Source organism: Thamnophis sirtalis, unplaced genomic scaffold (assembly GCF_051295495.1).
Source record: "Thamnophis sirtalis isolate CommonGarterSnake01/CBP01778 unplaced genomic scaffold, rThaSir2_p1.2 scaffold_15, whole genome shotgun sequence".
Lineage (NCBI taxonomy): Eukaryota > Metazoa > Chordata > Lepidosauria > Squamata > Natricidae > Thamnophis > Thamnophis sirtalis.
The window spans coordinates 38,638,066-38,665,738 of NW_028261395.1; the positions used below are offsets into that span (position 1 = coordinate 38,638,066).

Here is a 27,673-nt window from a genome sequence, read left to right on the forward strand (position 1 = left end):
GGGGGGGAGAAGTGGGGGGATGAGTCTTTACCACCAGCCACCAACAGGACGCAGGAAATCAGCAGCGACAGCATCTTTTCAGAATGGCTTACAGGCCATCCTGAGCCTTAAATACCCCCGCAGCTGCCACAGGGACCTTGGGCGCAGGTGTGTCGGTGCCCGCGGTGCCCTTGGCGGAGTCAGACAAGGCCCGGAAAGCTGGCCTGCTCCCCAGGGAAAGCCACAGCTGGCTCCTTGTCCAGGCGAGGAAGGCCTGGAAGCTGCCAAGGCCAGGGGCTGAGTTGACGTGAGGGTCAGGAGACATTTCCTCCCCGTTCTCCGTCCAATCCCTCCTTGACACTGGCTGATCCCCATCGCTTTTGGAACCCCCTCCAGAGGGAACGCGGTGGCTCTGTGGCTAAGATGCTGCGCTTGTCGATCAGAAAGGTCGGCAGTTCAGCGGTTCGAACCCCTAGTGCCGCGTAACGGAGTGAGCTCCCGTGACTTGTCCAAGCTTCTGCCAACCTAGCCGAAAGCATGCCAAAAATGCAAGTAGAAGAATAGGAACCACCTTTGGTGGGAAGGGAACAGTGTTCCGTGAGCCTTCGGCGTTGAGTCCAGAGGTGGGTTGCTACCAGTTCCCATCGGTTCCGGTGAACTGGTAGTGGAAATTGGGACTAGGTCACTGAACAGGTAGGGATGGCAGGCTGGCCATGCCCCCAAACCGGTTGCCCGGTCATCACTGCTGGCTTATCATTTTTTTCATGTTCTGCGCATATGCAGAACAATTTACACTCAACTGCAGCAACCCACTCCTGGTTTAGTCACGCCGGCCACATGACCACGGAGACATCTTCGGACAGCGCTGGCTCTTCGGCTTTGAAACGGAGATGAGCACCGTCCCCTAGAGTCAGGAACGACTAGCACATAGGTACGAGGGGAACCTTCACCTTTACCTTTTACCAGAGGGGGAAAAAAAGGAAGAAAGAAGGATTTCTGGGCTGGCTCGCAGGGGATTTCCTGGCAGACGCCGGCGGGGTGCCAAACCACCCTGAGTTTTTCTCCTGCTTGGCATTAGATCCAGATGTGGCGGTCAGGACCCAGCCTTTGTCTCTAGAGGTTTATGTAATACGGGTGGTGTGAATTTATTTATTTTGTTGCCCAGAATGCTTCACTTGGCAAGCCTTGACTTAGCAGCGGTATAATCTGGAAAGGGTGTGAACACCACATATGTTTGTGCATGTGTGTGTGTGTAATCCAAAGGGTGTGTTTCCTGCCCTGTGGAAAATTTGGGGGTGGGGGGTCTGGGGAGCCCCCCTCCAGCTCCTTATCCTCCTTTCCCCGTGTGGGAAATCCCATTTCCTGGCAGGGGCCCGTTTCTATGAACAGCTGACCGAAGGCTCTCCAATTTCGCCAGGGGGCTGTTCTGGCTGACACCCCTCCCCTCTCTAGATCCAAGATGCCCATGAGTTCAGTTAAGGTGGGAGGAGTGGGCTTCGGAGTTGTTTGAAACGAGGAAAACAGACCTCTCCAAACTTCAAGTCCTAGAGTCTTTTCCCCCTGTGATTCTGGCCAGCCCCCCAAGTGTACAGGGCCATTCGTATTTCCTTCGACACCTTCGGGCTAGACCAGGGGAAGGCAACTTGTGGCTCTGGAGCTGCATGTGGCTCTTTCATCCCTCTGCTGCAGCTCCCTGTTGCCGGTCGGCTCCACTATTGATAGGTCTTTCGGTTAGGACAGGTAGAGGAAAAAGGATGCCATGCTAGGAGGAGACTCTATGGTGGGGGAACTGGACTTGTGGTCAGGAGAGGAAAAAGTACGCTACACTAGGAGGAGACTCTATGGTGGAGGAACCGGGGCTTCAGTCAGCAGAGGAAAAAGGATGTTGTGCTAGGAGGAGGCTCTACGGTGGGGGAACCGGAGCTCCAGTCAGCAGAGGAAAAAGGACGCCACACTAGGAGGAAACTCTATGGTGGGGGAACTGGACCTCCTGTCAGGAGAGGAAAAAGGATGCTACACTAGGAGAGACTCTATGGTGAGGGAACTGGACTTCCATTCGGCTCCAGAATTGAAAGGGGGGGGGCTTCCAGTTAGGACCTTTGTGGCTCTTTGCGTGTTTAAGTTTCCTGATCCCTGGAATAGACTAAATGACCTCTGAGTATCTGCCAGTTCTGCACAGCTGTGTATGTGTACAGGTGGTCCTCGACTTACAACAGTTTGTTTAGTGACCATTTGAAGTCACGACGGCACTGGAAAAAATGGACTTGCGACCATGTTTCACATTTAATGACCGATTCAGCATCCCCATGATCGCGTGACTTACAGTCGGACCAGGGGTGGGTCCCAGCAGCCACTACTGCTGGTTCACTCATGGGCGCGCAGTGCACGTATGCGCGTTACAATAAAAAGTGTTCTGCGCCACCAGGAGAACCGGTTCGGGGCATGGCCAGCCTGTGTCGCTGCCGGTTCCAGCAACCCAGGCCGTCAAACCACTACCGGTTCGGCCGAACCAGTCCAAACTGGTAGGAACCCACCACTGATTCGGACACTTGGCAACCGATTCTTATTTATGACGGTGCAGCGTCTCGGATGGGGTCACACAATCCCCCTTTACGACTTTCTGACAAACGAAGTCAACAGGGGAGTCAGATTCCCTTAACGACGATGTCCCTAACATAAGAATGGACGTGACAAAAAAAGTCGTAAAACGGAGCAGGGCTCACTCACTGAGCAAGTTTCTCGCTTAGCAACATAAATGTCGGGCTGAATTGTGGCTGTATATTGAGGACTTACCATTAATCTATTCCAGCAAAGTATAATCCTAACAGGACGAAATCTATCCGGGCGGGTTGGGTGGGGATATCCCCAGGAACGACTTCGGCTGATGGGCATCGGTCTTCCACCCTGCCTTGCGGTGTCTTGAGGAGGGGGCTGCCTCTGTGCAAGCCCACCCACCCAGATAGGGATGTTGCAACTCCCCCCTCCCCCCCAATCAGCATAGTCGCTTGGCCCAAAGGGCTTAATAGGAAAGGGGATTATTCTGACTTCATTTCTGGACCGGCCCCTGGTTGGTTGTATTTCCTAACTCTGGCATTGGGGAGAAGATCCAGACCCACCCACCCACCCAATTAGGACAGCCTGCCTGAAGCACTTTTCTCAAGGGTCTCTTGTGGGGGAAAGTGGGGCTTTAGAGGTCCTGTTTTATAGCAACCCATGTGTATTGTAGCCTCACAGAGGGCCTTCAAATATGTTTGTCCTTCTTTGTGGACAGATTCTTCCGGCAGAGAGATGTACAAGTGGCCCCCGCCCCTACATGTAGCTTTCTTCTGAGGCCCCCACCCAGCCTTCTCCCTACCAGCCCACGAGACAGAAAGAAGCTTCTTCTTTGATGTTGGGCTGGTTTCTCTCTCTCTCTCCCTCCCTCCCTCTCTCTCTCTCCTCCCTCTTTCCTCCCTCCTCCCTCCCTCCTTCTTTCTTTCTTTCTTTCTGTCTTCTTTCTTTCTCCCTCTTTCTTTGTCCCCTTTTATTTTTTTGTCTTTCTCCCTCCTTTTCTTTCATTCTTTTTCTCTCTCTCTTTCTTTCTTTCTCCTTCCTCTTTCTTTTTCTTTCTTTCTCTTTTCTTCCTTCCCTCTCTTCTTTCTTTCTTTCTTTCTTTCTCCCTCTTTCTTTCTCTCTTTTTGGTTCTTTCTCTTTCTCCCTCCCTTCTCTTTCCCCAATTTCATTCTTTTTCTTTCTTTCCTTCCTTTCCTCTTTTCTTTTTTCTTTCTTTCTCTCTCGCTCTCTGTCTTCTTTCTTTCTCTGTACCTTTCATTCATTCTCTTTCTCCCTCCTTTCTTTCATTCTTTTTCTCTCTCTTTCTTTCTCTTTCCTCTTTCTTTCCCTTTCCTCTTTCTTTTTCTTTTTCTTTCTCTTTTCTTCCCTCTTTTCTTTCTTCCTCCCTCTTTCTTTCTCTTTCCCTTTCTTTCTCTTTCTCCCTCCCTTCTCTCTCTCCCCTTTCATTCTTTTTCTTTCTTTCCTTCCTCTCCTCTTTTCTTTTTTCTTTCTTTCTCTCTTTCTTTCTTCTTTATTTCTTCCTCTCTCTTTTTCTTTATTTCTTTCTTTTTCTCCCTCCCTCTCCCTATTTTGCCTGCTGGTAGAACTCAGAGGAGGCAACTCTTGATATTTATGGCCATCACAAAGGATGAAAACAGATTGAATGTGGGTCCAAAGTGGTGTCAGAAATGAAGCTTCTGGATTTAGCTCTCTCTTCTTAAATTTATGGGGTTAAAAAAACATATTTATGTATATCCCGCCTTTATTTTTGCTTGTCGTGGGCCGCCAACTCTTCCTCTTACTACGGAAAGGGTGACTAATGATTCTCTTTCAAAGCTAGTAAAAGATTTCCCTTTTGTTTGAATCTTTTGAGAGCTACTGTAGGCATATATGTGGGTTGAGTGTGGCTGAGTTTGGCACACCCTTCATCAGGGTCAGAGAGAGTGAAGGGTGAGGGGAATCGAAGCCTCATTGGGGCGTGTGTGTCCCCTCCAAAGACAACAAGGTAAAAGGTAAAGGTTCCCCTCCTTGCACATATGTGCTGGTCGTTCCTGACTCTAGGGGGTGGTGCTCATCTCCGTTTCAAAGCCGAAGAGGCAGCACTGTCCAAAGACGTCTCTGTGGTCATGTGGCTGGCATGACTCAATGCTGAAGGTGCAGGGAGTGCTGTTACCTTCCCACTAAAGGTGCTCCCTATTTTTTCTACTTGCATTTTTTATGTGCTTTCGGACTGCTAGGTTGGCAGAAACTGGGACAAGTCACAGGAGCTCACTCTGACAGGTTCAGTGTCTTTAGCCAATGAGCCACTACGTCCCAAAGACAGTGGCACACACAAACACCCAAATGACAGTGGAGAGGAAGGATTCGAACAGGACCAAGAAGGAGGAGGAGTAAGGTGAAAGGGAGGAGGAGGAGGAGGAGGAGGAGGAAGAAGAAGAAGAGGAGGAGGGGGAGCGGGAGGAAGAAGAAGAAAAAGAGAGGAGGAGGGAGGAGGAGAAGGAAGAAGAAGAAGAGAGGAAGAGGAGGAGAAGGAAGAAGAAGAAGGAAGGAGGAAGAAAAAGAAGAAGAAGAAAAAGAAGAAGAAGAGAGGAGGAGGAGAAGGAAGAAGAAGAAGAAGAGAGAAGGAGGAGGAGGAGGAAGAAGAAGAAGGAGGAGGAGGAGGAAGAGGAAGAAGAAGAAGAGAGGAGGAGGAAAAGGAAGAAAAGAAGAAGGGAGGAGGAGGAGGAAGAAGAAGAAGAAGAAGAAGAGAGGAGGAGGAGAAGGAAGAAGAAGAAGGAAAGAGAAGGAGGAGGAGGAGGAAGAAGAAGGAAGCAATAGGAGGAGGAGGAGGAAGAAGAAGAAGAAGAAGAAGAAGAAGAAGAAGAGAGGAGGAGGAAACGGAAGAAAAGAAGAAGGAAGGAGGAGGAAGAAGAAGAAGAAGAAGAAGAAGAAGAAGAAGAAGAAGAAGAAGAAGAAGAAGAGAGGAGGAGGAAACGGAAGAAAAGAAGAAGGAAGAAGGAAGAGGAAGGAGGAGGAGGAAGAAGAGGAGGAGGAGGAGGAGGAGGAAGAAGAAGAAGAAGAAGAACAACAACAACAACAACAACAACAACAACAACAACAACCAGAGGACAATGTGCTGCAGCCAGAAAGATATTTATTATTAGTAGTAATTATTTATTTTATACAAGCAAAGCCCAATCTGGAAAACGCCACACGTTTCTGCTTAACCGGAGTTGCTGGAAATGATCTGCAAGGCAAAAACCCACAATCTGGCATTAGGCAGTGTGCAAAAGGCACACAGGTTTGTGAGCGTGCAAACACGGCCTGACCCACAAAACTTGGTTCCTCCCGCTGGCCGAGGTGTTGAGTTGGCCGGTGGAAAAGGGTAGACCCTGGCATCGTTCAAGGGCAAACCTCGAGTGAATTGTCCCACTTGGAGACGAAGGGACAGGGCGAACTCCAAAGAGGGCAGGGGGTCTCTCTATAATACCCACCCACCCACCCCTCTCATATGGGGGCTGAGCAATACCTGCTCAATCCAGGGGACGAAAGCCGAGACGCGGGTGAAGACGGTGGGCTTCTTCAGGGTGTTGCAGCCCCAGGCCGAGCCGAAGCTGGTCACCCCGTGGACGTACCACCGGCCGTCAGCAGCTGGGCAATTCAGGGGGCCACCGGAGTCACCCTGAAATATGTAATGCATCCTCAGAAACACACTGGCTTCTCCCTCTCTCCCTCTCCCTCTCCCCCTTCCCCCAACCGGAAGCAGTTGCTGGAGCTAAGCAGCCACCAGGAGAAAGAGTTGGCAAAAGAGCTCAGTTCAAATTGGATCTGACCAAGAAGGAGGCTCAGCAGAAGCACCTCACTGAGGACTACCAGCATAGGCTTTCCAAACAGAGGGAAGACCTGTGGGAGTGCAAGGCCAGGTACTGGCGACTGGGGGTTCAGTGGGCTGAGATGGTCAGCCAGTTCCAGGCCATGATGCAGTCCCACTGGAACGAGGCCCTCCAGCTCTTCTTCCACCAGCGGCTCTTCCCTCCAGCCTTCGCCCAAAGCCCCCCACTAGGAGGCTGAAGCAGACCCCAAGTCAGAATTTCTGCCCCCTTCCAACCCACACAAAAAGACCCCCAAAACAGGAGACCCTCTGCAGCAACACGAGCCTTCATTGCACGTATCCGTCCCAGGGGCCGTAGTTTGAGGACCCCTGATTTAGTGCAATGTAAAAAATGCAATTAATTTTTCTGTGCACCACCCAAAAAATTTTCACGGACCACTAGTTGGTGACCGCTGGACTAGATGACCTCCAAGATCCCTTCCAGCTCTATTCTGATTGGATTGGATGGGGGGTGGCAATGCCAGAGCTGCTAATCCAGGAAGATGCCAGCTTCCTTTGCCCCCTGATCTCTGAACTCCAACTGTACCCAGGACCCCCTCCGTGCTTTTACTCACGTTGCAGGCAGCTTTGATGTCCCCACCGGCACACACCATGTTCTCCTTGACCACAGTTGACCACCAGTCCGGCTGGGAGCAATGTGGGTAGTCCACCACTGGCAGAAGCACCTGCTGCAGGATGTCAGGGATGTAGCCTCCGGCTGGAAGACAAACATTCCCCCTTCCCCAGTGAATGGCTTCGCTCTTTCCAGGGTGGCTCAGTGGTTAAAATGCAGTATTGCAGGCTAACTCTGCCCCACTGCCAGCAATTCAATCCTAACCGGCTCAAGGTTGACTCAGCCTTCCATCCTTCCGAGGTGGGTCAAATGAGGACCCAGATTGTTGGGGGTAATAGGCCCCGTTTAGAGGGGGCTATGAAGAATTGTGAAGCAGTCTATAAGTGCTATTCCTTCCTTCCTTCCTTCCTTCCTTCCTTCCTTCCTTCCTTCCTTCCTTCCTTCCCAGTATTTAGAATGCGGTTTTGCAGGCTAACTCTCTCCACTGCCAGCAGTTCAATCCTGAGTGGCTCAGACTTAGCCTTCCTAGGTCAGTGAAATGAGGAGCCAGATTGTTGGGGGGCAAGAGGCTGACTCTGTAAACTGCTTAGAGAGGCTGTGAAGCACTGTGAAGTGGTATATAAGTCTGTGCTATTGTTATTTTTCTTTCTTTCTTTCCTTCCGTCCGTCCTTCCTTCCTTCCTTCCTTCCTTCCTTCCTTCCTTCCTTCCTTCCTTCCTTTCCTCCCAGTGGTTAAAATGTGATATTGCAAGCTAACTCTACCCAACTGCCAGCAGCTCGATCCTGACTGGCTCAAGGTTGACTCAGCTTTCCATCCTTCTAAGGTGGGTAAAATGAGGATCCAGATTGTTGGGGGGCAAGAGGCTGACTCTGTAAAAACCACTCAGAGAGGGCTATAAAAGCATTATGAAGCAGTATACAAGTCTAAGGGCTATTACTATTCCCATGCCCACCTTCCCCCCTCCCCCACCCACCGACAGCCAGGACCTACTGTAGAGTGTGCCCCAGCCAGTGACGTAGCAGGGATGATGGTTGGGAAGCACCTCTCCTCGTGGGGGGAGGCACGCCGCCTGCACCTTGTCGTTGAGCTCAGCCGGGCGGGAGAGTTTGATCAGGGCGATGTCGTCCCTGCAAGAAGAAGAGGCGGCGCCGGTGTTGCAGAGGGGGCTTTTTCCTTCCCAGCCTGGGATTTCCTTTGCAAGAAGGCACTAACCCACCCCCCCACCAGCTACCGTCCTTTGCAGCAGGGATAGTTCTACTCACCCGCAGGAGATGCAGTTTTCGTCCCAGCCTGGGTGCACGAAGATATCCTCTGGGTTGATTAGGATATTCTGTTCCGGACCTTCTACCTTGCCCAGGTTATGTTCACCCAGAACGACCTTGTAGTTCAAGTATGAGCTGGGGGAAAGGGGGAAGTGGAGTGAGATGGAGTGGTGGTGGGGCACTGGGTCTCCTTCAGTCCTCCTTCCCCCAGCCCTGTGCCAGGAGTGCCACAGTCAGAGGTGGTATCCAGCCAGTTCTGACAGGTTCCGTAGAACCGGTAGCGGAAATTTGGAGTAGTTTTGAGAACCGGCAAATAGGCTGGCCATGCCCCTGCTGCCTCCCAGCCGATCTTCTTTTGTTGTCCTGAACAGGAGAACAGAGCTGGAAAGCAGGCTAGTGGGGTGCATTAGGGTTAGGGTTGGGGTGGGCAGGGAATGGAGATTTTGTAGCAACCTTCCCCTAGAGCGGGATGGGAATGGAGATTTTGCAGTAACCTTTCCCAGAAGAGGAGAAGAAATGGAGATTTTGCAGTATCCTTCCCCTGGAGTGGGGAGGGAATGGGGATTTTGCAGTATCCTTCCCCTAGAGTGGGATGGGAATGGAGATTTTGCAGTAACCTTTCCCAGAAGTGGAGAAGGAATGGAGATTTTGCAGTATTCTTCCCCTGGAGTGGGGACGGAATGGAGATTTTGCAGTATCCTTCCCCTGGAGTGGGGACGGAATGGAGATTTTGCAGTATCCTTCCCCTGGAGTGGGGAGGGAATGGGGATTTTGCAGTATCCTTCCCCTGGAGTGGGGAATGGAGATTTTGCAGTATCCTTCCCCTGGAGTGGGGACGGAATGGAGATTTTGCAGTATCCTTCCCCTGGAGTAGGGAGGGAATGGAGATTTTGCAGTAACCTTTCCCAGAAGTGGAGAAGGAATGAAGATTTTGTAGTATCCTTCCTCTGGAGTGGGGACGGAATGGAAATTTTGCAGTATCCTTCCCCTGCCACACCCACCAAGCCATGCCCCAGAACCATTAGTAAAAAATGTTTGGCTCCCACCACTGGCCAGGATGCCCGTGGGGACTCACGAGATGCAGTGTCCTGCGGTCATCACCCAGTTGGGGTGGATGAGGGTGCCCCCGCAGGTGTGATAGAAGTCAGATCCAGACTGGTATTGCAGGGACACCTGCAGCAAAGAAGAATTGGGTGGGTAGGCTCATTACGGCCATCCAGACCTTCCTCTCCCCCTCCAAAGTTCATGGTCTGCAGGAGGAGGGAGCGGCTTTTCTCGAAAGAAGCCCCCTCCCCTCGCTTATTCTGCCTTTCTGGGGGGAGATCGCCCACTTACCTGCCAGGGCCAGCTGTAAGGAATGGCATCTTCTCCATTAACTACCCTCCCGGTTCGGATGGGGGAATACGCCGGCTCTCCGCAGCCGTGGGCTGAGCGGAAAAGGAGGGGGAAGAGGAAAAAAATATCACACAACTTAGTCGCACGGAGTCGCCTTTCCAAGGTCTGTCTCCCCTGTTATCTCTCTACATGGGGGTGTAGCTACACACCAATGCTCAATGAGTTACTAGTCAACTTTGTTGGTGCCCAGACGCTACCACTGCTTCTGCAAATGCCAGTTCAATGCCTGAAGCTGCGGAAAGGGAGCTGGTGTCCCTGCTTCCACAGCAGCCTGGCAGCCCCCTAACCCATACCCCATGCCTGCATTGGCTGAACAGCCCTCCATCTTCCTACCGCTGCCCAGTGCCAGCTTCCCCCACCCACCACCCCCACTTCTGGGGCTCAGCACTGATGTCCATTCGTCCAGGAGAAAGGCGCTTCTTTCAGTCCAGCCGAACGAAGCAGGAAAACCCAACCGCAAAAGATTGGGGGGAATCCTCATTCTCCAGCTTTTCCAGGAGCCCAGCAAGGTGCCAAGTGTGCCCCCTGCCCAGGTGCTGGTGCTTTACCCTCAGCGGCCAGCAGGAAGGCGACGAGAAGTTTCCACATGCTGATGGCAGAATGACCCTCTCGGATGGAGGCAGTAGCGTCAGCCCTTTTATGCCACCACTTTCGGAGCCAGGGGGACACGTCGCCACTTCCGGCAGCCCAAGGACAGAGTTTAATCTTGTGTCCCCGGCTCTTATCTGTGCTCCCCCCAGGAGACACAGCTGTTCGGAGGACAAGGGGGCAGGGACCTTTGTGGGACAACAAGAAAGAGCACTGCCAATCCATGCTGGCAGGGCGAGGGTGTGATGGGCCCCACAGCGCAAGGAGATTCTTTGGATCTTACTCGGGTTAACCTGCGTCTGAGCTAGGAGGGACTAGAAACTTGCCACAGTTTGGAGAAAGGACTCAGTTGCTCAGAGACAAGTGGGGGAGATCTCACACGCTGAAGGCCAAGGGTTCGAGGCTTGGGGAAGCTGGCATCCAGTCCTGGCTGGCCTCTTCTTGACAGAGCAGGGCTCACCTGCCAAGAAGCCCCTTCCTCAATGCTGGCGGGAGGAATAACAGATTAATGGAGTTTCTGACAGATGGCAGTCCAGTTTCTTCTTGAAAGCTTTAGCCCAGATTTAACAGATTAACAGAGTTGGAAGGGACCTTGGAGGTCATCTAGTCCAACCCTCCACCCCAAGCAGGAGACCCTACGCCATTGCTGACGGATGGCACTCCAGTCTCTTCTTGAAAGCCTCCAGGGTGAATCTCCCACAACTTCCGAGGGCAACTTCTGCTCCATGGGTTGATTGCTCTCCCTGTCAGAAAATGTATCCGTATTTCCAAGTTGAATCTATCCTGGATCAGTTTCCATCCATTATTTCTTGTCTGGCCTTCGGGTCCTTTGGAGAATAGCTTGAGCCCCATCAAATTTACAGCCCCTCAAATATTGGAAGACTGCTCTCCCTTGGTCCTTCTCTTCACTAGACTAGCCATGCCCAGTTCCTGCAACCATTCATCATATGTTTTAGCCTCCAGTCCTTTGATCATCCCAGATAGATTCAGATTAACCGAAATGCAAAGGACCTTGTAGGTCATCTAGTCCAACCCCTCCCACCCAAGGAGGAGACCCTGGACCATTCCTGACAGGTGGCAGTCCAGTCTCTTTTTGAAAGCTTCCAGTGATGAAGCTCCCACAACTCCCGAAGGCAACTTCTGTTCCATTGGATTGTCCTCCCTGTCAGGAAATTCCTCCTTATTTCTAGGTTGAATCTCTCCTTGTTCAGTTTCCATCCATTATTCCTTGTCTGGCCTTTGGGGACTTTGGGAAATAGCTTGATCCTCTCCTCTCTGTGGCAGCCCCTCAAATATTGGAAGGCTGCTCTCCTGCCTCCCCTGGTCCTTCTCTTCACTAGACCAGCCATGCCCAGTTCCTGCAACCGTTCTTCGTATGTTTTAGCCTCCAGTCCTCTAATCCTGTTTGTTATCTTCTCTGCACTTTTTCTAGAGTCCCAACATCTTTTTTATATCTAATTAAAATCAGGGCCTCTGGCCCTCCCATGAATGCCTCGGGCCATCACAGCTAGCAGGGAAGACCCTGTGTGTGTGTGTGTGTGTGTGTGTGTGTGTGTGTGTTTGTTCCTTTACATTCCTTTCATGTACCCCAGGCTGTTAGTTTAGCTGTGGCTTCTGTTCTCCCCTCTTGCCCAATTTCCTAAGCAACCGTTCATCGTATTTTTAGCCTCCAGTCCCCTCATCATCCTGGTTGCTCTTCTCTGCACTTTTTCTAGACTCTCCACATCTTTTTTTAATAATTTAGTGACCAAAACTGGATCCAATATTCTAGGTGTGGCCTTACTAATATAATACACTAGCCATATAATAGTCAATTTGCTCTTTCTCACACACACACACACACACACACGGTCTTCCCTGCCAGCTGTGATGGCCCGAGGCATCCACGGAAGGGCCAGAGGCTTTTATTTTTGCTTGTCGTGGGCCGCCAACTCTTCCTCTTACTACGGAAAGGGTGACTAATGACTCTCTTTCAAAGCTAGTAAAAGATTTCCCTTTTGTTTGAATCTTTTGAGAGCTACTGTAGGCATATATGTGGGTTGAGTGCGGCTGAGTTTGGCACACCCTTCATCAGGGTCAGAGAGGGTGAAGGGTGAGGGGAATCGAAGCCTCATTGGGGCATGTGTGTCCCCTCCAAAGACAGCAAGGTAAAAGGTAAAGGTTCCCCTCCTTGCACATACGTGCTAGCTGTTCCCGACTCTAGGGGGTGGTGCTCATCTCCGTTTCAAAGCCGAAGAGCCAGCGCTGTCCAAAGACGTCTCCGTGGTCATGTGGCCGGCATGACTAAATGCTGAAGGTGCAGGGAGCGCTGTTACCTTCCCACTAAAGGTGCTCCCTATTTTTTCTACTTGCATTTTTTATGTGCTTTCGGACTGCTAGGTTGGCAGAAGCTGGGCCAAGTCACGGGAGCTCACTCTGACAGGTTCAGCATCTTTAGCCAATGAGCCACCACGTCCTAAAGACAGTGGCACACAAACACACCCAAATGACAGTGGAGAGGAAAGATTCGAACAAGACCAAGAAGGAGGAGGAAGGAGGGAGGAGGAGGAGGAAGAAGAAGAAGAAGAGGAGGAGGAGGAGGAGGGGGAGCGGGAGGAAGAAGAAGAAAAAGAGAGGAGGAGGGAGGAGGAGGAGGAGGAGAAGGAGGAAGAAGAAGAAGAAGAGAGGAAGAGGAGGAGAAGGAAGAAGAAGAAGGAAGGGAGGAAGAGGAAGGAGGAGGAGGAAGAAGAAGAAGAGGAGGAGGAGGAGGAGGGGGAGCGGGAGGAAGAAGAAGAAAAAGAGAGGAGGAGGGAGGAGGAGGAGGAGAAGGAGGAAGAAGAAGAAGAAGAGAGGAAGAGGAGGAAACGGAAGAAAAGAAGAAGGAAGAAGGAAGAGGGGAGGAGGAGGAAGAAGAAGAAGAGAAGGAGGAGGAGGAAGAAGAAGAAGAAGAAGAAGAAGAAGAAGAACAACAACAACAACAACAACAACAACCAGAGGACAATGTGCTGCAGCCAGAAAGATATTTATTATTAGTAGTAATTATTTATTTTATACAAGCAAAGCCCAATCTGGAAAACACCACACGTTTCTGCTTAACCGGAGTTGCTGGAAATGATCTGCAAGGCAAAAACCCACAATCTGGCATTAGGCAGTGTGCAAAAGGCACACAGGTTTGTGAGCGTGCAAACACGGCCTGACCCACAAAACTTGGTTCCTCACGCTGGCCAAGGTGTTGAGTTGGCCGGTGGAAAAGGGTAGACCCTGGCATCGCTCAAGGGCAAACCTCGAGTGAATTGTCCCACTTGGAGACGAAGGGACAGGGCGAACTCCAAAGAGGGCAGGGGGTCTCTCTATAATACCCACCCACCAAACCCTCTGATATGGGGGCTGAGCAATACCTGCTCAATCCAGGGGAGGAAAGCCGAGACGCGGGTGAAGACGGTGGGCTTCTTCAAGGTGTTGCAGCCCCAGACCGAGACGAAGCTGGTCACCCCGTGGACGTACCACCGGCCGTCAGCAGCTGGGCAATTGAGGGGGCCACCGGAGTCACCCTGAAATATGTAATGCATCCTCAGAAACACACTGGCTTCTCCCTCTCTCCCTCTCCCTCTCCTCCTTCCCCCAACCGGAAGCAGTTGCTGGAGCTAAGCAGCCACCAGGAGAAAGAGTTGGCAAAAGAGCTCAGTTCAAATTGGATCTGACCGAGAAGGAGGCTCAGCAGAAGCACCTCACTGAGGACTACCAGCATAGGCTTTCCAAACAGAGGGAAGACCTGTGGGAGTGCAAGGCCAGGTACTGGCGACTGGGGGTTCAGTGGGCTGAGATGGTCAGCCAGTTCCAGGCCATGATGGAGTCCCACTGGAACGAGGCCCTCAAGCTCTTCGCCACCAGCGGCTCTTCTCTCTAGCCTTCGCCCAAAGCCCCCCACTAGGAGGCTGAAGCAGACCCCAAGTCAGAATTTCTGCCCCCTTCCAACCCACACAAAAAGACCCCCAAAACAGGAGACCCTCTGCAGCAACACGAGCCTTCATTGCACGTATCCGTCCCAGGGGCCGTAGTTTGAGGACCCCTGATTTAGTGCAATGTAAAAAATGCAATTAATTTTTCTGTGCACCACCCAAAAAATTTTCACGGACCACTAGTTGGTGACCGCTGGACTAGATGACCTCCAAGGTCCCTTCCAGCTCTATTCTGATTGGATTGGATGGGGGGTGGCAATGCCAGAGCTGCTAATCCAGGAAGATGCCAGCTTCCTTTGCCCCCTGATCTCTGAACTCCAACTGTACCCAGGACCCCCTCCGTGCTTTTACTCACATTGCAGGCAGCTTTGATGTCCCCACCGGCACACACCATGTTCTCCTTGACCACAGTTGACCACCAGTCCGGCTGGGAGCAATGTGGGTAGTCCACCACTGGCAGAAGCGCCTGCTGCAGGATGTCAGGGATGTAGCCTCCGGCTGGAAGAGAAACATTCCCCCTTCCCCAGTGAATGGCTTCGCTCTTTCCAGAGTGGCCCAGTGGTTAAAATGCAGTATTACAGGCTAACTCTGTCCCACTGCCAGCAGTTCGATGCTGACCGGCTCAAGGTTGACTCAGTCTTCCCTCCTTCCGAGGTGGGTCAAATGAGGACCCAGATTGTTGGGGGTAATAGGCCCCGTTTAGAGCGGGCTATGAAGAATTGTGAAGCAGTCTATAAGTGCTATTCCTTCCTTCCTTCCTTCCTTCCTTCCTTCCTTCCCTCCCTCCCTCCTTCCTTCCTTCCTTCCTTCCTTCCTTCCTTCCTTCCTTCCTTCCTTCCCTTCCCAGTATTTAGAATGCGGTTTTGCAGGCTAACTCTCTCCACTGCCAGCAGTTCAATCCTGAGTGGCTCAGACTTAGCCTTCCTAGGTCAGTGAAATGAGGAGCCAGATTGTTGGGGGGCATGAGGCTGACTCTGTAAACTGCTTAGAGAGGCTGTGAAGCACTGTGAAGTGGTATATAAGTCTGTGCTATTGTTATTTTTCTTTCTTTCCTTCCTTCCTTCCTTCCTTCCTTCCTTCCTTCCTTTCCTCCCAGTGGTTAAAATGTGATATTGCAAGCTAACTCTACCCAACTGCCAGCAGCTCGATCCTGACAGGCTCTAGGTTGACTCAGCTTTCCATCCTTCTAAGGTGGGTAAAATGAGGATCCAGATTGTTGGGGGGCAAGAGGCTGACTCTGTAAAAACCACTCAGAGAGGGCTATAAAAGCATTATGAAGCAGTATACAAGTCTAAGGGCTATTGCTATTCCCATGCCCACCTTCCCCCCTCCCCCACCCGCCGACAGCCAGGACCTACTGTAGAGTGTGCCCCAGCCAGTGACGTAGCAGGGATGATGGTTGGGAAGCACCTCTCCTCGTGGGGGGAGGCACGCCACCTGCACCTTGTCGTTGAGCTCAGCCGGGCGGGAGAGTTTGATCAGGGCGATGTCGTCCCTGCAAGAAGAAGAGGCGGCGCCGGTGTTGCAGAGGGGGCTTTTTCCTTCCCAGCCTGGGATTTCCTTTGCAAGAAGGCACTAACCCACCCCCCCACCAGCTACCGTCCTTTGCAGCAGGGATAGTTCTACTCACCCGCAGGTGATGCAGTTTTCGTCCCAGCCTGGGTGCACGAAGATATCCTCTGGGTTGATTAGGATATTCTGTTCCGGACCTTCTACCTTGCCCAGGTTATGTTCACCCAGAACGACCTTGTAGTTCAAGTATGAGCTGGGGGAAAGGGGGAAGTGGAGTGAGATGGAGTGGTGGTGGGGCACTGGGTCTCCTTCAGTCCTCCTTCCCCCAGCCCTGTGCCAGGAGTGCCACAGTCAGAGGTGGTATCCAGCCAGTTCTGACAGGTTCCGTAGAACCGGTAGCGGAAATTTGGAGTAGTTTTGAGAACCGGCAAATAGGCTGGCCATGCCCCTGCTGCCTCCCAGCCGATCTTCTTTTGTTGTCCTGAACAGGAGAACAGAGCTGGAAAGCAGGCTAGTGGGGTGCCTAGTGGGGTGCATTAGGGTTAGGGTGGGGTGGGCAGGGAATGGAGATTTTGTAGCAACCTTCCCTAGAGCGGGATGGGAATGGAGATTTTGCAGTAACCTTTCCCAGAAGAGGAGAAGAAATGGAGATTTTGCAGTATCCTTCCCCTGGAGTGGGGAGGGAATGGGGATTTTGCAGTATCCTTCCCTAGAGTGGGATGGGAATGGAGATTTTGCAGTAACCTTTCCAGAAGTGGAGAAGGAATGGAGATTTTGCAGTATCCTTCCCCTGGAGTGGGGACGGAATGGAGATTTTGCAGTATCCTTCCCCTGGAGTGGGGACGGAATGGAGATTTTGCAGTATCCTTCCCCTGGAGTGGGGAGGGAATGGGGATTTTGCAGTATCCTTCCCCTGGAGTGGGGAATGGAGATTTTGCAGTATCCTTCCCTGGAGTGGGGACGGAATGGAGATTTTGCAGTATCCTTCCCCTGGAGTAGGGAGGGAATGGAGATTTTGCAGTAACCTTTCCCAGAAGTGGAGAAGGAATGAAGATTTTGTAGTATCCTTCCCCCTGGAGTGGGGACGAATGGAGATTTTGCAGTATCCTTCCCCTGCCACACCCACCAAGCCACGCCCACAGAACCATTAGTAAAAAATGTTTGGCTCCCACCACTGGCCAGGAGGCCGTGGGACTCACGAGATGCAGTGCCCTGCGGTCATCACCCAGTTGGGGTGGATGAGGGTGCCCCCGCAGGTGTGATAGAAGTCAGATCCAGACTGGTATTGCAGGGACACCTGCAGCAAAGAAGAATTGGGTGGGTAGACTCATTACGGCCATCCAGACCTTCCTCTCCCCCTCCAAAGTTCATGGTCTGCAGGAGGAGGGAGCGGCTTTTCTCGAAAGAAGCCCCTCCCCTCGGCTTATTCTGCCTTTCTGGGGGGAGATCGCCCACTTACCTGCCAGGGCCAGCTGTAAGGAATGGCATCTTCTCCGTTAACTACCCTCCCGGTTCGGATGGGGGAATACGCCGGCTCTCCGCAGCCGTGGGCTGAGCGGAAAAGGGGGGGGGAGAGGAAAAAAATATCACACAACTTAGTCGCACGGAGTCGCCTTTCCAAGGTCTGTTTCCCCTGTTATCTCTCTACATGGGGGTGTAGCTACACACCGATGCTCAATGAGTTACTAGTCAACTTTGTTGGTGCCCAGACACTACCACTGCTTCTGCAAATGCCAGTTCAATGCCTGAAGCTGCGGAAAGGGAGCTGGTGTCCCTGCTTCCACAGCAGCCTGGCAGCCCCCTAACCCATACCCCATGCCTGCATTGGCTGAACAGCCCTCCATCTTCCTACCGCTGCCCAGTGCCAGCTTCCCCACCCACCACCCCCACTTCTGGGCCTCAGCACTGATGTCCATTCGTCCAGGAGAAAGGCGCTTCTTTCAGTCCAGCCGAACGAAGCAGGAAAACCCAACCGCAAAAGATTGGGGGGAATCCTCATTCTCCAGCTTTTCCAGGAGCCCAGCAAGGTGCCAAGCGTGCCCCCTGCCCAGGTGCTGGTGCTTTACCCTCAGCGGCCAGCAGGAAGGCGACGAGAAGTTTCCACATGCTGATGGCAGAATGACCCTCTCGGATGGAGGCAGTAGCGTCAGCCCCCTTTTATGCCACCACTTTCGGAGCCAGGGGGACACGTCGCCACTTCCGGCAGCCCAAGGACAGAGTTTAATCTTGTGTCCCGGCTCTTATCTGTGCTCCCCCCAGGAGACACAGCTGTTCGGAGGACAAGGGGGCAGGGACCTTTGTGGGACAACAAGAAAGAGCACTGCCAATCCATGCTGGCAGGGCGAGGGTGTGATGGGCCCCACAGCGCAAGGAGATTCTTTGGATCTTACTCGGGTTAACCTGCGTCTGAGCTAGGAGGACTAGAAACTTGCCACAGTTTGGAGAAAGGACTCAGTTGCTCAGAGACAAGTGGGGGAGATCTCACACGCTGAAGGCCAAGGGTTCGAGGCTTGGGGAAGCTGGCATCCAGTCCTGGCTGGCTCTCTTCTTGACAGAGCAGGGCTCACCTGCCAAGAAGCCCCTTCCTCAATGCTGGCGGGAGGAATAACAGATTAATGGAGTTTCTGACAGATGGCAGTCCAGTTTCTTCTTGAAAGCTTTAGCCCAGATTTAACAGATTAACAGAGTTGGAAGGACCTTGGAGGTCATCTAGTCCAACCCTCCACCCCAAGCAGGAGACCCTACGCCATTGCTGACGGATGGCACTCCAGTCTCTTCTTGAAAGCCTCCAGGGTGAATCTGCCACAACTTCCGAAGGCAACTTCTGCTCCATGGGTTGATTGCTCTCCCTGTCAGAAAATGTATCCGTATTTCCAAGTTGAATCTATCCTGGATCAGTTTCCATCCATTATTTCTTGTCTGGCCTTCGGGTCCTTTGGAGAATAGCTTGAGCCCCATCAAATTTACAGCCCCTCAAATATTGGAAGACTGCTCTCCCTTGGTCCTTCTCTTCACTAGACTAGCCATGCCCAGTTCCTGCAACCATTCATCATATGTTTTAGCCTCCAGTCCTTTGATCATCCCAGATAGATTCAGATTAACCGAAATGCAAAGGACCTTGTAGGTCATCTAGTCCAACCCCTCCCACCCAAGGAGGAGACCCTGGACCATTCCTGACAGGTGGCAGTCCAGTCTCTTTTTGAAAGCTTCCAGTGATGAAGCTCCCACAACTCCCGAAGGCAACTTCTGTTCCATTGGATTGTCCTCCCTGTCAGGAAATTCCTCCTTATTTCTAGGTTGAATCTCTCCTTGTTCAGTTTCCATCCATTATTCCTTGTCTGGCCTTTGGGGACTTTGGGAAATAGCTTGATCCTCTCCTCTCTGTGGCAGCCCCGCAAATATTGGAAGGCTGCTATTCTGCCTCCCCTGGTCCTTCTCTTCACTAGACCAGCCATGCCCAGTTCCTGCAACCGTTCTTCGTATGTTTTAGCCTCCAGTCCTCTAATCCTGTTTGTTATCTTCTCTGCACTTTTTCTAGAGTCCCAACATCTTTTTTATATCTAATTAAAATCAGGGCCTCTGGCCCTCCATGAATGCCTCGGGCCATCACAGCTAGCAGGGAAGACCCTGTGTGTGTGTGTGTGTGTGTGTGTGTGTGTGTGTGTGTGTGTGTGTGTGTTTGTTTGTTCCTTTACATTCCTTTCATGTACCCCAGGCTGTTAGTTTAGCTGTGGCTTCTGTTCTCCCCTCTTGCCCAATTTCCTAAGCAACCGTTCATCGTATTTTTAGCCTCAGTCCCCTCATCATCCTGGTTGCTCTTCTCTGCACTTTTTCTAGACTCTCCACATCTTTTTTTTATAATTTAGTGACCAAAACTGGATCCAATATTCTAGGTGTGGCCTTACTAATATAATACACTAGCCATATAATAGTCAATTTGCTCTTTCTCACACACACACACACACACACACGGTCTTCCTGCCAGCTGTGATGGCCCGAGGCATCCACGGAAGGGCCAGAGGCTTTTATTTTTGCTTGTCGTGGGCCACCAACTCTTCCTCTTACTACGGAAAGGGTGACTAATGACTCTCTTTCAAAGCTAGTAAAAGATTTCCCTTTTGTTTGAATCTTTTGAGAGCTACTGTAGGCATGTATGTGGGTTGAGTGCGGCTGAGTTTGGCACACCCTTCATCAGGGTCAGAGAGGGTGAAGGGTGAGGGGAATCGAAGCCTCATTGGGGCATGTGTGTCCCCTCCAAAGACAGCAAGGTAAAAGGTAAAGGTTCCCCTCCTTGCACATACGTGCTAGCTGTTCCCGACTCTAGGGGGTGGTGCTCATCTCCGTTTCAAAGCCGAAGAGCCAGCGCTGTCCAAAGACGTCTCCGTGGTCATGTGGCCGGCATGACTAAATGCTGAAGGTGCAGGGAGCGCTGTTACCTTCCCACTAAAGGTGCTCCCTATTTTTTCTACTTGCATTTTTTATGTGCTTTCGGACTGCTAGGTTGGCAGAAGCTGGCCAAGTCACGGGAGCTCACTGACAGGTTCAGCATCTTTAGCCAATGAGCCACCACGTCCTAAAGACAGTGGCACACAAACACACCCAAATGACAGTGGAGAGGAAAGATTCGAACAAGACCAAGAAGGAGGAGGAAGGAGGGAGGAGGAGGAGGAAGAAGAAGAAGAAGAGGAGGAGGAGGAGGAGGGGGAGCGGGAGGAAGAAGAAGAAAAAGAGAGGAGGAGGGAGGAGGAGGAGGAGGAGAAGGAGGAAGAAGAAGAAGAAGAGAGGAAGAGGAGGAGAAGGAAGAAGAAGAAGGAAGGAGGAAGAGGAAGGAGGAGGAGGAAGAAGAAGAGGAGGAGGAGGAGGAGGGGGAGCGGGAGGAAGAAGAAGAAAAAGAGAGGAGGAGGGTGGAGGAGGAGGAGAAGGAGGAAGAAGAAGAAGAAGAGAGGAAGAGGAGGAAACGGAAGAAAAGAAGAAGGAAGAGGAAGGAGGAGGAGGAAGAAGAAGAAGAGGAGGAGGAGGAGGAAGAAGAAGAAGAAGAAGAAGAAGAAGAACAACAACAACAACAACAACAACCAGAGGACAATGTGCTGCAGCCAGAAAGATATTTATTATTATTAGTAGTAATTATTTATTTTATACAAGCAAAGTCCAATCTGGAAAACGCCACACGTTTCTGCTTAACCGGAGTTGCTGGAAATGATCTGCAAGGCAAAAACCCACAATCTGGCATTAGGCAGTGTGCAAAAGGCACACAGGTTTGTGAGCGTGCAAACACGGCCTGACCCACAAAACTTGGTTCCTCCCGCTGGCCGAGGTGTTGAGTTGGCCGGTGGAAAAGGGTAGACCCCGGCATCGCTCAAGGGCAAACCTCGAGTGAATTGTCCCACTTGGAGACGAAGGGACAGGGCGAACTCCAAAGAGGGCAGGGGGTCTCTCTATAATACCCACCCACCCACCCACCCCTCTGATATGGGGGCTGAGCAATACCTGCTCAATCCAGGGGAGGAAAGCCGAGACGCGGGTGAAGACGGTGGGCTTCTTCAGGGTATTGCAGCCCCAGGCCGAGACAAAGCTGGTCACCCCGTGGACGTACCACCGGCCGTCAGCAGCTGGGCAATTCAGGGGGCCACCGGAGTCACCCTGAAATATGTAATGCATCCTCAGAAACACACTGCTTCTCTCTCTCTGTCTCTCTTTCTCTGTCTCTCTCTCTCTGTCTCTCTCTGTCTCTCTCTCTGTTTCTCTCGTGCCCAGAAAGCTTGTAAACGGCAGGACAAGGGGATGGCCTTGTGTGCCTCGGTCATCCGTGCAAATACTTCTCTGCTGCTGTCTCCCAGGGAGGGGACTGCTGCTTACAGAGCCCCCCCATCTGAGGGACAGGATCCTCAGGGGCAGTGGTGGGTTCCAGATCCCGTTGCAACGGGTACGGTACAACGGGGCCTGGCGTCTCCCGCATGCATGCGTGCAGCACGTCCTTACCTCCGTGATCCCTCCGCGACGCCTCCGCGATGCACAGCTGCTCGGCGGAGCGTTGCGCAAGCAGCAGATGCTTCATGCGCGGAAGCGCCGAAGAGCTTAAATACAGGTAAGGAGCTTGAGCGGGTGGGTGGGCCCTCCGGAGCACTGTACCGGAACAGTACCTGGTGCTCCCGGCAGACAACGTTACCCCTGTACTGGGACGTACCGGCTGCAACCCACCACTGCCTCAGAGGGATTTTCTCCAGCAACACAGTGTTTTGTCCAGTCACACAACGCAATCAGGGGCAGCCTAATTTCCACACAATGCCATCCCTGGAGGTTTTTAAGAAGAGATTGTCTTGTCTGGACTTATTCCCCTATACTAAGGTGACCAGATTTTCAGATTGGTAAAGAGGGACACCATTGACGCAGGGGGGGAGGGGGGGCGGCGGCTTGATTAAAAAATTTTATTTTGTCAAAAGGTCACACAAGGCGATTATATGACCCCAGGACACTGAAAGCATCATAAATATGAATCTGTTGCCAAACATCAAAATTTGGATCACGTGACCATGAGGATGCTTCAACGGTCGCTAAGTATGAAAAATGGTCGCTAAGTGTGAAAAATGGTCATCGGCAGTTGTAACTTTGGTCACTAAATGAACTGTTTGAAAGCTAAAGCTAGCTTGCATTATGCTAGCTTACATTTTCAAGAGAGAGAAGCTAAACTCCTTATTAGAATTGAAATAGAAATGAGTAGAGTAGAGTAGAGTACAATAGTTTATTACCCAAGTGTGATTGGAACCCCCAAGGAATTTGTCTTAGGTGTACATAAATAAAATAAAATACAATACATTCATCAAGAATCATAAGCTACAACACAGTGATAGTCTCTCTCTCTCTCTCTCTCTCTCTCTCTCTCTCTCTCTCTCTCTCTCTCTCTCTCTCTCACACACACACACACACACACACACACACACACAAATACACACACACTCCTCCTCTGGATTCAATGGGGTTTAGGAAATCTCCCACCCTCATACACTCCTTCTTTCTTTCTCTCTCCCCTCCTCTGGATTCAATGGGATTTTTAGAAAATCCCCACTCCTGTGCACACACTTCCTCTTTCTTTCTTTCTTTCTTCCCTCCTCTGGATTCAATGGGGTTTAGGGAATCTCCCATCCTCATACACTCCTTCTTTCTTTCTCTCTCCCCTCCTCTGGATTCAATGGGATTTTTAGAAAATCCCCACTCCTGTGCACACACTTCCTCTTTCTTTCTTTCTTTCTTTCTTCCCTCCTCTGGATTCAATGGGGTTTAGGAAATCTCCCACCCTCAGACACTCCTTCTTTCTTTCTCTCTTCCCTCCTCTGGATTCAATGGGATTTTTAGAAAATCCCCACTCCTGTGCACACACTTCCTCTTTCTTTCTTTCTTCCCTCCTCTGGATTCAATGGGGTTTAGGAAATCTCCCACCCTCATACACTCCTTCTTTCTCTCTTCCCCCCTCTGGATTCAAGCCCTGCGAAAGTGCCCCTTCCCCAGCCCGGCTGCCGTTTCTGCTACTGAGGGTGGAAGGGGAGGAGGAGGAGGAGGAGAAAGATAAAGTGAAGGCACGATCCCTGCTGCAGCCGAGGCGGGAAAGGTGCATTTTGACAGGGCTTCCACAGCGCTGTGGAAGCCCTGCCAAAGTGCACCTTTCCCTCCTCGGCTGCCGTTAACACTGGAGTCCGTTTCAGTCTTCAAAATAACTTCCACTTGCTTTCGGGGCTCCCGAAACTGGATGCCACTCATGTCGAGGGGCGCCTCGCTGGCCTCGACTCACCCCTCCCCTGCCAGCCACTCCTCACCTGCCTGGGCTCCTTAGGGCCCCAACAGGAAGCAGTTGCTGGAGCTAAGCAGCCACCAGGAGAAAGAGTTGGCAAAACAGCTCAGTTCAAATTGGATCTGACCGAGAAGGAGACTCAGCAGAAGCAGCACCACACTGAGGACTAGGAGCATAGGCTTTCCAAGCAGAGGGAAGACCTGCGGGAGTGCAAGGCCAGGGACCGGCGCCTGGAGGCTCAGCGGGCTGAGATGATCAGCCAGTTCCAGGCCATGATGCAGCCCCACTGGAACGAGGCCCTCCGGCTCTTTGCCACCAGCAACTCTTCCCTCCAGCCTTCGCCAAAGCCCCCCACTAGGAGGATAAAGGAGACCCCAAGTCAGAATTTCTGCCCCCTTCTAACCCACACAAAAAGACCCCGAAGTGGGAGACTCTCTGCAGCAACACAAGCGTTCATTGCACGTATCTGTCCCAGGGGCCGTAGTTTGAGGACTCCTGATTTAGTGCAATGCAAAAAATGCAATTAATTTTTCTGTGCACCACCAAAAAAATTTTCACGGACCACTAGTTGGTGACCGCTGGACTAGATGACCTCCAAGATCCCTTCCAGCTCTATTCTGATTGGATTGTATGGGGGGTGGCAATGCCAGAGCTGCTAATCCAGGAAGATGCCAGCTTCCTTTGCCCCCTGATCTCTGAACTCCAACTGTACCCGGGACCCCCTCCGTGCTTTTACTCACATTGCAGGCAGCTTTGATGTCCCCACCGGCACACACCATGTTCTCCTTGACCACGGTTGACCACCAGTCCGGCTGGGAGCAATGTGGGTAGTCCACCACTGGCAGAAGCGCCTGCTGCAGGATGTCAGGGATGTAGCCTCCGGCTGGAAGAGAAACATTCCCCCTTCCCCAGTGAATGGCTTCGCTCTTTCCAGAGTGGCCCAGTGGTTAAAATGCACTATTGCAGGCTAACTCTGCCCCACTGCCAGCAGTTCGATGCTGACCAGCTCAAGGTTGACTCAGCCTTCCATCCTTCCGAGGTGGGTCAAATGAGGACCCAGATTGTTGGGGGCAATAAGCTGATTCTGTAAACCATTTAGAGGGGGATATGAAGAATTGTGAAGCAGTCTATAAGTGCTATTCCTTCTTTCCTTCCTTCCTTCCTTCCTTCCTTCCTTCCTTCCTTCCTTCCTTCCTTCCTTCCTTCCTTCCTTCCCAGTAGTTAGAATGCAGTTTTGCAGGCTAACTCTGCTCCACTGCCAGCAGTTCGATCCTGAGTGGCTCATGGTTGATTCAGCCTTCCTAGGTCAGTGAAATGAGGACCCAAATTGTTGGGGGCAAGAGGCTGACTCTGTAAACTGCTTAGAGAGGCTGTGAAGCACTGTGAAGTGGTATATAAGTCTAAGTGCTATTGTTATTTTTCTTTCCTTCCTTCCTTCCTTCCTTCCTTCCTTCCTTCCTTCCTTCCTTTCCTTTCCTTTCCTTTCCTTTCCTTTCCTTTCCTTTCCTCCCAGTGGTTAAAATGTGATATTGCAAGCTAACTCTAACTCCTGACTGGCTCAAGGTTGACTCAGCTTTCCATCCTTCTAAGGTGGGTAAAATGAGGATCCAGATTGTTGGGGGGCAAGAGTCTGACTCTGTAAAAACCACTCAGAGAGGGCTATAAAAGCATTATGAAGCAGTATACAAGTCTAAGGGCTATTGCTATTCCCATGCCCACCATCCCCCCTCCCGCACCTGCCGACAGCCAGGACCTACTGTAGAGTGTGCCCCAGCCAGTGACGTAGCAGGGATGATGGTTGGGAAGCACCTCTCGTGGGGGGAGGCACGCCACCTGCACCTTGTCGTTGAGCTCAGCCGGGCGGGAGAGTTTGATCAGGGCAATGTCGTCCCTGCAAGAAGAAGAGGCGACGCCGGTGTTGCGGAGGGGGCTTTTTCCTTCCCAACCTGGGATTTCCTTTGCAAGAAGGCACTAACCCACCCCCCCACCAGCTACCGTCCTTTGCAGCAGGGATAGTTCTACTTACCCGCAGGCGATGCAGTTTTCGTTCCAGCCGGGGTGCACGAAGATATCCTCCGGGTTGATTAAGATATTCTGTTCCGGACCTTCTACCTTGCCCAGGTTATATTCACCCAGAACGACCTTGTAGTTCAAGTATGAGCTGGGGGAAAGGGGGAAGTGGGGTGGTGGTGGGGGCACTGGGTTTCCTTCAGCCCTCCTTCCCCTGCCCTGCACCCCTTCCCCCAGCCCCGCGCCAGGAGTGCCACGGTCAGAGGTGATATTCAGCCAGTTCTGACAGGTTCCGTAGAACCGGTAGCGGAAATTTGGAGTAGTTTGGAGAACCGGCAAATAGGCTGGCCACGCCCCTGCTGCCTCCCAGCCGATTTTCTTTTGTTGCATTGAACAGGAGAACAGAGCTGGAAAGCAGGCTAGTGGGGTGCATTAGGGTTAGGGTTAGGGTGGGGAGGGAATGGAATGGAGATTTTGCAGTATCCTTCCCCTGGAGTAGGGAGGGAATGGGGATTTTGCAGTATCCTTCCCCTAGAGTGGGATGGGAATGGAGATTTTGCAGTAACCTTTCCCAGGAGTGGAGAAGGAATGGAGAGTTTGCAGTATCCTTCCCCTAGAGTGGCATGGGAATGGAGATTTTGCAGTAACCTTTCCCAGGAGTGGAGATTTTGCAGTATCCTTCCCCTGCCACACCCACAAAGCCATGCCCCAGAACCATTAGTAAAAAATGTTTGGATCCCACCACTGGCCAGGGTGCCCGAGGGGACTCACGAGATGCAGTGTCCTGCGGTCATCACCCAGTTGGGGTGGATGAGGGTGCCCCCGCAGGTGTGATAGAAGTCAGATCCAGACTGGTATTGCAGAGACACCTGCAGCAAAGAAGAATTGGGTGGGTAGGCTCATTACGGCCATCCAGACCTTCCTCTTCCCCTCCAAAGTTCATGGTCTGCAGGAGGAGGGAGCGGCTTTTCTCGAAAGAAGCCCCCTCCCCTCGCTTATTCTGCCTTTCTGGGGGGAGATCGCCCACTTACCTGCCAGGGCCAGCTGTAAGGAATGGCATCTTCTCCATTAACTACCCTCCCGGTTCGGATGGGGGAATACGCCGGCTCTCCGCAGCCGTGGGCTGTGCGGAAAAGGAGGGGGAAGAGGAAAAAAATATCACACAACTTAGTCGCACGGAGTCGCCTTTCCAAGGTCTGTCTCCCCTGTTATCTCTCTACATGGGGGTGTAGCTACACACCGATGCTCAATGAGTTACTAGTCAACTTTGTTGGTGCCCAGACGCTACCACTGCTTCTGCAAATGTTTATTATAATTTATAGAGTGTTTATATTATAATTGCCAGTTCAATGCCTGAAGCTGCGGAAAGGGAGCTGGTGTCCCTGCTTCCACAGCAGCCTGGCAGCCCCCTAACCCATACCCCATGCCTGCATTGGCTGAACAGCCCTCCATCTTCCTACCGCTGCCCAGTGCCAGCTTCCCCCACCCACCACCCCCACTTCTGGGGCTCAGCACTGATGTCCATTCGTCCAGGAGAAAGGCGCTTCTTTCAGTCCAGCCGAACGAAGCAGGAAAACCCAACCGCAAAAGATTGGGGGGAATCCTCATTCTCCAGCTTTTCCAGGAGCCCAGCAAGGTGCCAAGTGTGCCCCCTGCCCAGGTGCTGGTGCTTTACCCTCAGCGGCCAGCAGGAAGGCGACGAGAAGTTTCCACATGCTGATGGCAGAATGACGCTCTGGGATGGAGGCAGTAGCGTCAGCCCTTTATGCCACCACTTTCGGAGCCAGGGGGACACGTCGCCACTTCCGGCAGCCCAAGGACAGAGTTTAATCTTGTGTCCCCGGCTCTTATCTGTGCTCCCCCCAGGAGACACAGCTGTTCGGAGGACAAGGGGGCAGGACCTTTGTGGGACAACAAGAAAGAGCACTGCCAATCCATGCGGCACGGGGCGGGCATGATGGGCCCCACAGCGCGAGGAGATTCTTCGGATCTTACTCGGGTTAACCTGCGTCTGGGGCTAGGAGGGACTAGAAACTTGCCACAGTTTGGAGAAAGGAGACTCAGTTGCTCAGAGACAAGTGGGGGAGATCTCACACGCTGAAGGCCAAGGGTTTGAGGCTTGGGGAAGCTGGCATCCAGTCCTGGCTGGCCTCTTCTTGACAGAGCAGGGCTCACCTGCCAAGAAGCCCCTTCCTCAATGCTGGCGGGGGGAATAACAGATAATGGAGTTTCTGACAGATGGCAGTCCA

General features: G+C 52.0%; 4 protein-coding genes across 7 annotated transcripts in view; all 4 read right to left on the reverse strand.

Annotated features, from left to right (window-relative positions):
* The window catches only part of LOC106545878 (chymotrypsin-like elastase family member 3B), a 5,767-nt gene extending 5,677 nt beyond the window's left edge, over positions 1-90 (reverse strand). Inside the window, exon 1 of the mRNA XM_087701901.1 lies at positions 32-90. Within this exon, the coding sequence (XP_087558027.1) occupies positions 32-74 (43 nt within the window). The 5' untranslated portion in view covers positions 75-90. The remainder of the gene's footprint in view (positions 1-31) is intronic.
* A 5,537-nt stretch (positions 91-5,627) lies between these two features.
* On the reverse strand, positions 5,628-10,197 carry LOC148042564 (proproteinase E-like). 2 transcript variants are annotated; one of them, XM_087702478.1, is made up of 8 exons: positions 10,142-10,197; positions 9,534-9,625; positions 9,274-9,371; positions 8,199-8,333; positions 7,927-8,063; positions 6,937-7,079; positions 6,020-6,172; positions 5,628-5,737 (listed from the first exon to the last, which is right to left on the reverse strand). In XM_087702478.1, exons 1-8 carry the CDS (start codon positions 10,179-10,181, stop codon positions 5,714-5,716), a joined length of 822 nt encoding a protein of 273 aa, XP_087558604.1. In that variant the 5' UTR covers positions 10,182-10,197; the 3' UTR covers positions 5,628-5,713. The 2 variants fall into 2 exon arrangements, with proteins under 2 accessions (XP_087558604.1, XP_087558603.1); XM_087702477.1 differs by lacking the exon at positions 10,142-10,197 and adding an exon at positions 9,966-10,095.
* Positions 10,198-13,166: 2,969 nt separating this feature from the next.
* On the reverse strand, positions 13,167-17,749 carry LOC148042565 (proproteinase E-like). 2 transcript variants are annotated; one of them, XM_087702476.1, is made up of 8 exons: positions 17,698-17,749; positions 17,091-17,182; positions 16,831-16,928; positions 15,750-15,884; positions 15,478-15,614; positions 14,475-14,617; positions 13,559-13,711; positions 13,167-13,276 (listed from the first exon to the last, which is right to left on the reverse strand). In XM_087702476.1, exons 1-8 carry the CDS (start codon positions 17,735-17,737, stop codon positions 13,253-13,255), a joined length of 822 nt encoding a protein of 273 aa, XP_087558602.1. In that variant the 5' UTR covers positions 17,738-17,749; the 3' UTR covers positions 13,167-13,252. The 2 variants fall into 2 exon arrangements, with proteins under 2 accessions (XP_087558602.1, XP_087558601.1); XM_087702475.1 differs by lacking the exon at positions 17,698-17,749 and adding an exon at positions 17,522-17,645.
* Positions 17,750-20,719: 2,970 nt separating this feature from the next.
* On the reverse strand, positions 20,720-27,173 carry LOC148042566 (proproteinase E-like). 2 transcript variants are annotated; one of them, XM_087702441.1, is made up of 8 exons: positions 27,100-27,173; positions 26,456-26,547; positions 26,196-26,293; positions 25,441-25,575; positions 25,172-25,305; positions 24,155-24,297; positions 21,119-21,271; positions 20,720-20,832 (listed from the first exon to the last, which is right to left on the reverse strand). In XM_087702441.1, exons 1-8 carry the CDS (start codon positions 27,137-27,139, stop codon positions 20,809-20,811), a joined length of 819 nt encoding a protein of 272 aa, XP_087558567.1. In that variant the 5' UTR covers positions 27,140-27,173; the 3' UTR covers positions 20,720-20,808. The 2 variants fall into 2 exon arrangements, with proteins under 2 accessions (XP_087558567.1, XP_087558566.1); XM_087702440.1 differs by lacking the exon at positions 27,100-27,173 and adding an exon at positions 26,924-27,047.
* Between the last annotated feature and the right edge of the window lie 500 nt (positions 27,174-27,673).